Below are 11024 nucleotides of genomic sequence, written 5' to 3'. Positions count from 1 at the left end.
ATTTTAATATATACATAATATTTTTTATATATTAAATATAAATTTTTACTCAAATTTTTAAAGACAAAAAGATATCATATTCTCATAACTACTAATTTTATCAAAAATAAAATCACTGTTACTCACGTTTAGTTTATACTATACATTATTATTAGTAATAATTTTTTTTCAATTTTTTATTTTTTATTTTATTTTTCTTAATTCAAAAACTTATTTCTGTATTAACAAACTCCACCAACCTAACTAACAAATCTAATTCATGTTACTAGCTAAATGAAACTGCAATTATTACAAGAAATCTACAATTATGATTAATAACTTAGTTAAACTATATAAATAATTAAGAATAAAAATAAAGATAAAATAATAAATTAGATTAAAATATCAAATAAATTGATTAGTAGCTTTTGCGAATGGGCAATTTACTTATTTAAATTGTTCCACTCTCAATATTACGCAAATACATTGTTTCAAAAACGGATACATAAATACATTGATTTACATATCTATATAAACACACGCACACACTAATTCGAACCAGCTTGGTTCGAATTACACACAGTAATTCATGGTATAATTCGAATTATGCTGTTAAAAAATTAATAATTTATTTAAAAAAATTTATTAAAAAAATTAATAATTTAAAAATTAAAAATATATATTTTTATTTCATACGTTAAAAAAAGCTAACAAAATATTTAATTACGAGACTTCTTTAAAATATTAATGAGCTATCAATTCGAATTTCATATAATACTTTTCTGTCCATTTTTAATAGTTCATGAATATTTTTTAATAAATTTTTTTAATAAATTTTTTTAAATTATAGTACAAAAAATATTTTATCCTATGCAAAACAATTTAAAAAAAATGGCTTAAAAAATGTTAGGAGTACTATAAAAATTTGTAATGTTATAATAACTTAGGTACTCAAATTTTAAATAAAATACTCTACATAGCCAATAATAATTTAGAAATGAAAGAAAATATTTTATTCCATACAAAATAATTAAAAAATATATTTTATTCTATACAAAATAATTTTAAAAAATGGCTTAAAAGATGTTATGAGTACTATAAAAGTTTGTAATATTCTAGTGATTTAGGTAAATACATGATAAAAATATTTTTTCTTTAATTTCTAAATTATTAGTGACTATGTGGAGTATTTCTTTAATGTCTTAAGTCATTAGGACATTACAAATTTTTATAATACTTCTAACATCTTTTAAGCCATTTTTTAAATTATTTTGCATAGAATAAAATATTTTTTTATGATAAATTTTTTTAAATAAATTATTAATTTTTTAACAGCATAATTCAAATTATACCATGAATTACTGTGTGTAATTCAAACCAAGCTGGTTCGAATTATGTGTGTGCGTGTGTTTGTGTGTAATTCGAACCACTTACGTGTATGCATGTGTTTGTGTATAATTCGAACCAAGCTGGTTCGAATTATGTAGAAATGGAATTCGAACCAGCATGGTTCGAATTATATAAAAATATGATTTGGCTTATTGCTGAAATGATTTTTGCTTTGGCATATTTACGTTACATGATTCTTGACTTGGCTTATTAAGGTTTTTTACCCTAAAAATCACTTCATTCTCTTTTATTTATATCAACCATACAAAAGAGACTATGTGAGTTTAGAACATGAGTTGTGTTCTTTGCTGCTGATTTGCATTTGAGATTCTAGCTAAATGAATTTTTTTTATTTGTGCAGCTTTGTTGTTTTATGCCAAAAAATAAAAACTATTTATATTTTATAGTTGATTGATTGGATAAATAATAGTGATAGCATCATAATTTTGATGAACAAAATAAAAAATATAAATATGCATGTAATAATTTTTTATTTGTATTTATTATTAAAATGAGACTAAATAGCAAATCAAAGAGGAAGTATTCACAAAGTATTAAAAAATATATAAACTAAGACTAATTTTTTTATCTTCATCCCTTTTAAAATTTATGAATGATAAAATAATTTATTTTTAGTAAAAAATAGTAAATTTTTTTTATTTGATTTTCTATTTTTAGTGAAAAAATTCACTATTTTTTACTAAAAATAAATTATTTTATCATTCATGAGTTTTAGAAGGGATGAATATAAAAAAAATAGTCTTAGTTTATATATTTTAGTACTTTGTCAATACTCACTCTTTGATTTGCTATTTAGTCTTATTTTAATAAGAAATGCAAATAAAAAATTATTACATGCATATTTATATTTTTTATTTTATTCATCAAAATTATGATGCTATCACTATTATTTATCCAATCAATCAACTATAAAATACAAATAGTTTTTATTTTTTGGCATAAAACAATAAAGTTGCACAAATAAAAAAAATTCATTTAGCTAGAACCTCAAAGGCAAATCAGCAGCAAAGAACACAACCCATGTTTCAAACTCTTCGAATCTCCTTTGTATAGTTGATATAAATAAAAGAGAATGACAAATTAACTTTTTTTATTTATGATATTATTTAAATAGTATATACCATTAATTATTTGTTTTGTAATTATTTTTTAGATAAAGATTAGTTTTACGATTTGTTTTTCATACTCAACGTAAACCGCTGCTGTCTCTAACGGTTTACATACGTAAATCAATGCACATAAACCGTTAATCATGCAGAACCGTAACAGACAACAGCGGTTTCTATGCTACCACAACTAAATGTAATCCGCGGCTGGCAGCAGCGAATTCTGTATTTATGTAAACTACTACTGCCAGTAACGATTTTCATAGATATGTAAAATAATGTATTTGCGTCTTCATTTTAGAAATAATACATTTACATAATTTTAAAAGTGAAACAATTTATTTAAGTGAATTGCCCTTTGCGAATATTATGAAATGAAGTTTTTATAATAACCAATGTTAAGGGATTTATAAAAATTATTGTTAATTTTTTAAGAATATTTTTTTTCTATTTTGATGTGTCATGGAATATTAATTATAAAAAACTATATTAAAAAAGGTCGCGTCGTATATCTTTTTTTACTGTACGGAAAGGGTTATATATATATTCTTTTTAAGTTTCAAGAAATTATATATATTTACTATATATGATTTCAATCAAGCTTTGGTCTATAAAATATCAAGTATTATAAGTCCAGTTAAAAGTTTAAAAATTAAATAAATTCAGTCCATTATCAAAAATAAATTTCAGCTTTTCAAAAATTAATCAAAATATTATGCTGTAATTTAGCTCATAATAAAAAACGAAAAATTGTGTGACTATATGTGTAAAGGTGACAATGCGAGATAGAAACAAGCATACAAAGTTACGTGTCACTCTTCTTCTCTTGAGACATATAGTCAGCATACTATGCTTTTTTTAACTTTAAGCACTATAGAATCTCCCTATGTTAAATGTATTCCTGATCAGATAAAAGAGACACAATTTTTTATTATCAGTTGAAGAAAATTCTTTGAAGTACAGTGTTCACTTAAAAAACGAAAAGTGAACTTTTAGTGTGAATTTAACTATAATTTTATAAACATAAAGAATTATTTTAATCATTAATACTTGGATTAACTCTAATTTTATCTTTACTATTTAAAATATTTTATTTTTATTCAAAATATCTTATTTTATTTTAAACGTTAAGAATAAAAGTAAATCATTTTAAATATTTGAGACAAAAATCTCTTAAAATGTTATCAAAATATTAGAGATTAATATGATATTTTACTTATTTTATAATTATTGTAGGACTCTCTTTAATTATCATCTATGGTTTTCAAATTGTACTTTTGTAATTACAGCTATAAATTAAAAGTATCTTAATTTTAGATAAATTAAATTAATTTGTACAAAATCACCTATTGATTCCTTTATCATACCTTTTTATACTAAACTCTCTCTCCTTATTTTATAGGATTATTGATAGAAAGTATTTATTATTATTATTATTATTATTATTATTATTATTATTATCTAAATTTTTAAATAAATATTTCTAAAAAATTAAAGTAATAATATTTTAACAAATTTGAAAAATACTTTTTAAGTTTGTAAAATATTTTTATGAGATAAATATTGTTTTGATCTCTATGATTTGAAATGAAAATCAAAATCGTTTCTAATGTTTTTTTCTTTAAAATTGTTCTTAATGTTAAAATTATTTTTAAAATAATTCTTTCATTAAAAAATAATAATTTTAGACAATTTTGTCCTTATATGTAACCTCTCTATTTTCTTTATTTTTTTTTTTGTTCATTGTCGGCATCAGTCTATTTTTAGACACATACTTTTTCTGTATCTATTAGGTAGCGTTTGTTTTAAGGTATTGAATGAAACGGAAACTGAAAATTGAGACTCAATATTATATTTGTTGGTCCAAAGACTGAAACTAAAATTTTAGTCTCCATCTCCAAAATTTCAGTATTTCAATACCTCCAAAAAATAAAAACATAGGAGACTGAATTTTTATAGATGGAAATTTAAATCTAAGTAATATTTTTTGACCAAAACACCCTCGTTCTAATTAAATAATTTTAAATTTATCCTTTGTGCAAATCAAATTAGGACTACTTCTTCACAGCTTTTCATTCATTCATCTTCTCATCGTCCAGGACCACTGCTGCGTCATTGACGTCGTAACTCCAATAAGCGAATCTAAACTTAAGCAGGTCCCTGAAAATTAGCATACAAAGTTATCAATCTAATTATAATTAGAGATTATGTAGTCATCTAGACAAAAAATACAGCCCCAAATTCGGTGATATGTGACAAACAAAAGAGAAAAGTAGAGACGAAGAGAAAGAGAAGAGAACAGACACACAACTCTGAAGTGAAGAGCAGACCTGATAAGGAATGGCAGCGCAGTGGCAAGGTAGATGCAAAGGAGGCGAAGAGCACTAAACAGACGACCCTGTGGAGTACCTGGCGGCGTGATTGAGAAGCTTTGGAGACGCTATGGTGCGCTAGAGTCAACGAGAGAATTTTCTATGCTGGCGTAAGCGGCGGTGGCGGTGGAGAGGTTGGCAGACGGTTTGTGTTCTCACTGTTCAATTCTTCGAGCACAGGAGAAAAAAGAGATGAAGCTTTGTAAAATTTGACATAGATTGAGAAAGAGATGTATTATTTAAATAATTTATAACATTTCAGTCTTTACTTTTATTTTAAATCAAACAGAATATTAAGATTTATTTCAATTTTTGTCTCTCAATTTTTCTTTCAAATGCTACTTTATATTGTGAGTCCTTTTCTATTTCTCTTTGCCTAGCATAAGAAAAACAGAAAGTGTTCTTCTTTGAGAAGGTAACTAACACACTAATTCCCTAGTTTCTTTAAACACATTGTTATAAGCTACTCACTAAACACCTTAATTCTCTCTATGCTCTCATAAGATGCACATTTTTTTTCTCTCTAGTTTTCTTTCTTCTTTTCTATGATGTATGGGCACCGATACGAACACGAGATATGACACGACACTAAACACGCTGACACACAAATTTTAAAATTTTATAAGACACTTGGAATATATATATATAAAGTATTTTTTTAGATAAATTGTAATAATATTTTAATATTTTATTAATATTAATTTTTTAATTATTTTAATATTTTACATTAATTATATAAAGTATTTAATTTTTTTTGTTTTTAATAAATAATATATACTATTTCTAAATTTATTTTAAGAATACATATTAAGAATAAGATTGAATACATTGACATATGATAATATTTATATGTGTCTAAACGTGTCCAAAAAAAATTTATTTTTTATTAAAATACAGTTGAATACAATAGATATATGTGTCAAGTAAATATCATTAAATATCGTATTTAAAATGTGTCCTGACACTTAGATACGACCATCCAAAAAAATATTCGTACTTGGTCGCTTTTTTCTTTTTTGCGCATTCTAAAACCTCCTAATTAATTTCACATGTTGTATAATGCACGTTTCTTACCTATATAATTCAATAGATTCCAATGTTTTCTTTCCAAGTTCTTCGTTTCTTCTTAACTTTGAATATCGTATTCTGAAATTAGTGGCAGTTTTCTCTTTATTTTATATATACCTATGATTTTCATGATTGTTATTATTATTTGGCTGTACGATCTTTAATTAGACACTCAAAGCTCTTGTTTGAAAAGAATGACAAAGCTTGAGGTTAGGGATAATAGTGAGGTGAGATATAATTATTTTTGTTTTGTTGGGAGTAAATTTGTCTTTTTATTAATAAAAATATAATTTTAAAAATAATTTTAACGTGAAGAACGATTTCGAATAAATGATAACGTTAAGAAAGATTTTGGTTTTCATCCAAAATTATAAAGGCCAAATTTGTATTTATTTTTATTTTTATTTATAAACAACTTAAAATGATAATATTGATAAAATTTTAAATGTTTATTTTAATTATTAATATCTTGTCAAAATTTTATGTCCATCAAACTGTATTTTTATTAATTCGTTTTTTATAAAATACCCTAAACAGAAGCAAAATTTATAACTTAACAATTAAAAAATTCATAAAATGTTATAAACTATAATATAAAAATTTAACTAATATGTACTCTAAAAATATGTTAAAACAGATAATAGCTAAACTCATCATTATTTAAAAGGATCAATAGTTAAAATTTTGTTCAGAGACACAAACAAATCAAATTAAATTAATTATCTCAATTTTCTAAAACTGTAATTATAGTTAAATAAATAATGATTAATTTTTTAATATATTATTTATACATTAAAATTAATTGTTAATATAAAATATATATTAAAATATAAACATATATTACAAATAAATTAAATTATATATATTTATATATAAATATATTAATAATTAATTTAATGAGTGATTTTAGTGGATAAATAATATTTTTCATAATTCTTAAATGATACTACTAATTATTTATACATGTGTGCGCACATAGAGGCACATTAGAGTGACAGAGCAAAGAGAGACTGAGACAGTGTGGGACTTGGGATAGAGGGAAAACACAAAACAAAGCAAATCAAAGCAAACTGTTACCCCATGCCATCCTCTCTCAATCTCTCACCACAGCTTCAGTTCTCTTAGCCATCATTTGATTCTTTTCTTGTGTTGTTGTTTCCCGCAATGCCCCAATCAAATCATATCATGGGTCTACAATTCTGAAATCAAAACACACACGAATCGTAGGTCTACTACTATCTCCCTTCACCTTTTTGAATATCTCTTGAATCTCTCTCTACCCATAATCCCAATACTTTTCTTTTTCTTTTTTTAAGAAAAGACGCATAATTTCCACGCTTTTCTTTCTCCCCCACTCCTTTTCCTCACTGCTTTTCAAGTTTCAACCCAAAAGAGAAAATGCAATCATTCACATCCATTTTCTTCTTCACTTCATTACTCCCTCTACTTCTTCTCCCCATCTCACATGCCGGTATTCTCTCGGAACCGGTTAGCGACCCCAACCAGCCGGTCGAACCGACCGAAAACCCTTCTTCCTCCAACACCGTCCCCGCCTTCCCGGTTCAAACACAGACCCTCCCATGCCGCCTCGACCTCTCCAACGAACTCTTCGGCGGCGTCAACGCCGCCTGCGGCAAAAACCTCGACCGCAGCCGCTGCTGCCCCGTTCTGGCCGCCTGGCTCTTCGCCGCACACGCCCGGTCCGCCCTCCAGCTCCCTCCTCCCGCTCCCGCACCGTCTCCCTCCTCGTCGTCCAGCTCCTCCGGCGAGCTTCCGATGATGCCGGACGATTCACAGAAGTGTGTTAACTCACTCCAGGACTCGCTGGTGAGCCGGAACATAAGGATCCCTCAGCCGAATGCGAGTTGCGACGCCATTCTGTGCTTCTGTGGAATCAGGCTTCATCAGATAAGCTCGCTGAGTTGCCCCGCTGCGTTTAACGTTTCGGTTACTCATCGAAACGCAACGCCGACTGTTGCCGTTCGTGACTTGGAGAAGAATTGTCGTAACGCTTCTTACGCTGGTTGCACCAAGTGCCTTGGTGCCCTACAAAAGGTCCACGCCCTAATCATCTTCATATTCATCACCATCACTATAAATATTAATACTAATAATTGTACTACTCTTGCTAGCTAGTACTATTATTATTATTATTATTATTATTATTGAGTTTTAGCTATTTCAATCATTCATTTTTGCTTTATATAATTGGACATTTTAGTAAATTCATCTGCTTTTTTCAGTATAAACTTATTATGTCCAAAGAAATAATAACTATTGTTCGCACTAATTTTATTTTATTTATAAAAAAAAACCTCCAGAAGCATTATTGTACTTCTTGTGAGTTAGGTTGGGTATATATATATATATCTAGAGTCTAAATGTATGTGTCTTGAAGATGTTTAAAATAATTAGTAGTTGAGTTTAGCATATTCAGTTGCTAGAGTGATATGGGTTTTGCAATAGGAAAGTTTTATGGAATTCAAAGACATTGTATAGTAACTTTTATCATCATTATAGACTAAAAAAGTTTACTATTTTATTTCAACATTGGTTTAGCAAATCCCAATAATATACGATTAGATATTTAATTAGAAAAATTACAAGTACACGAAAATTAAATTGATATATCTATTGATGGCGGGTTATTTTTTTATTTAAAGTGAAAAGTGAAGTTGAAAGTCATCTCATCTGGGGTGTTATGCATTATAGCCTGAGTCAGTTAGTCTTGTGTGTTTTTCTTTTCTGTTGTTTTTTTATCCTCGCAATAGGGGGATTCTTCTTAGGGTTGGCAACATGCGAAAATGACATTACCATGTGCACACTCCAATTATTACAAACTTTTCTTGTTTTATTTACCCTTTAAGCACCTTTTTTTTCTCTCTTTTGATTACATTTCTTCCCTTTTACATTGCAAACAGTTTGTGCACTTGATATTCTACCTACTATATATCCTAATGAATAGTAAAATTAAACAGCAGCAATGTTTGATTTCTGCAGCTAAAGGGTTACAAGAACGAGACGAAGGGAGGCGGAGGGGGTGAATCTTCAAGGGTAAAGAGGATGTTCAACCGTGACTGTCAACTAATGGGGCTGACGTGGCTTCTCGCTAAGAATAAAACGGCATACATACCTACCGTTTCGGCCGTTTTGCGGGCAATCATGTACAGCGCGCACCCACACGAATCAAAATGTAGCCCCGATCAAGAGAACATGCCACTGGCCGTTGATTCCCTCCAGTTCGACACAGGCCACGCCCCATCCTGGCCGTCCAATTCCTTGGTTACCATCATTCTCATTTTTTATGCCCTTTTTGTTTAGGGAAACAAAGAAGGGGTCCCTCCTTATGAGGGTACTTTTTTATTCTCTCTTATGGCCGTGTTTCTTGGTTGTTTGGATCACGTGAAGGGTGAGCTAATGGACAAAACCAGCGATGAGATTAGGAGTGGTTTGGTTCTGACACTTTTTTGGCTTAGTTTTGGATGGGGGGTTGGGTTTGGTGTCTAGCTAGATTGATCACTGTAAATTTCAGGATTCAGATTCCATTGACATGTCCTCTATATCTGTACATGATGGGTGCTAGTAAATACCAGGCCTCACATTTTGCATTGTAAAAAAGTGCCTTTTTCCCAATTTTGATTTATGATCTTTTATCAATCAATAGTTGGAACTTGGAATATTCACCGTGGAATCAGGTCATTAATTTATTACAATGATCATTGCTTCATCTATTCAATAAAAAATAAAAAAGTTGTTTTTAGTCTAAAGTGCGATCTATAATAATAGGAATAATTTGATTAGCTATGAGGCAAAACCCCGTTGATTAATGAATAGTGTGCAAGCTTATTTTCACTTGACCAACCCGTTTTATTATTTGAGCTAGCTAAATATTAGTTAATAGGGTATGGACAAAATTTAACTAAAGTAGCCAATGCACTAATCTGAAACCATAACTATGAAAGAAAAAGAATTCATAAGACTTAGTCATAGTACATGCTATGGTGAAAAGGGAAAATGAAGAAGAAATGAAAAAATGAAAATATTCTTTGATGGATAATTAGATAGCATCACATGAAACTATGAAAGATATCATTTTATTTTTTGTTTATTTTTGAAATAAGATCAAATACCTCTCTTCATTTTATGCACTTCATGGTAGAATTGGCCAACTTTGAGCCTATGTTTAATTGTTTACAAGTGTATCGTACCCTCAACTTAAGGAGGCAAAGTGAGACCTCTGTTAAATGGTGAAATTATTGTTATTTTCCATCGTAAATGCATTTTGAAACCTCTATAGGTAGGAACCTCAGTTTAGAATTATCTTGTTAGTTCAAAACTTTATTTTATTATCGTAGTCCTATGACCAATAACATATTAAGTAATTAAATTATCTCAGCTTGGGTAAAGCAGTGAAGGAGCAGGTCCCAATGATGACTGAGTATGTTGGTCGACTTAGCTAAATAAAGAAATGCGTGTAACAATTTTAGACAGAAAAATACAAAGAAGAAACAAATATCTCGATACGTTCTTCAAAGGAGGACCAGTTGGTTTGTTCAGAAATCGGAATCCGAAACATAATTTTAATTTAATTAACATGTTAATTAACTAAATTACGTAGGAATTCATGGCTTCAATGAGTCGTTTCACGAGTTAGGGAGAGAATATTGGGGTCGAATGTCTGTCGTTTTGTAGTCCAATGGCATCAAAATTCAAACCGAGGCACAAGCGACACCTTTTCATTTCGGTTCGTTTATTAAAGATAAAAGATTCCTTGCCAAATTGTGTTTAGCAGATTGGATTAGCCATATTCACACAAGTCCGTGACTAGGCTTACAATTACAAACGTTTTGTTTATGCTATTAGAAAGACATATAAAATATCTTTATACATCTTTTATTAAGGGCATTGATATAATTTTCAAATATTTTAATTTTTAAGAGCCACTTAGATAAATGTATTTAGAATGTCTTTCTTAAAAGATATTTTGGTTAAAATTAAATCAGACAAATTAATTTGATCAAAAATTTTAAACCGATCTAAATTAATTTTTTTTATAGAAAATAACTATAATACTATTATTATAGAAAAT

At 28.4% G+C, this 11024-nt stretch overlaps 1 protein-coding gene across 1 annotated transcript; it reads left to right on the top strand.

Moving 5' to 3' along the window:
- Window positions 1-6845: 6845 nt before the first annotated feature.
- LOC112789732 (uncharacterized GPI-anchored protein At4g28100) lies at window positions 6846-9568 on the top strand. Its single transcript, XM_025831770.3, has 2 exons — window positions 6846-7990; window positions 8936-9568. The coding sequence occupies exons 1-2, from the start codon at window positions 7334-7336 to the stop codon at window positions 9254-9256; spliced, it is 978 nt and encodes a 325-aa protein (XP_025687555.1). The 5' UTR covers window positions 6846-7333; the 3' UTR covers window positions 9257-9568.
- The last annotated feature ends 1456 nt before the right edge of the window (window positions 9569-11024 follow it).

Source organism: Arachis hypogaea, chromosome 3, assembly GCF_003086295.3.
Source record: "Arachis hypogaea cultivar Tifrunner chromosome 3, arahy.Tifrunner.gnm2.J5K5, whole genome shotgun sequence".
Lineage (NCBI taxonomy): Eukaryota > Viridiplantae > Streptophyta > Magnoliopsida > Fabales > Fabaceae > Arachis > Arachis hypogaea.
This window is presented reverse-complemented; position numbering and strand designations above follow the sequence as displayed.

What these genes read in the sequence shown, in the direction of transcription:
- LOC112789732 (XM_025831770.3), top strand. Translation starts at nt 7,334, where the DNA reads ATGCAATCATTCACATCCATTTTCTTCTTCACTTCATTACTCCCTCTA. An exon ending in GCCTTGGTGCCCTACAAAAG is followed by an intron (nt 7,991 to 8,935) that starts GTCCACGCCCTA and finishes TGATTTCTGCAG; the next exon opens with CTAAAGGGTTACAAGAACGA.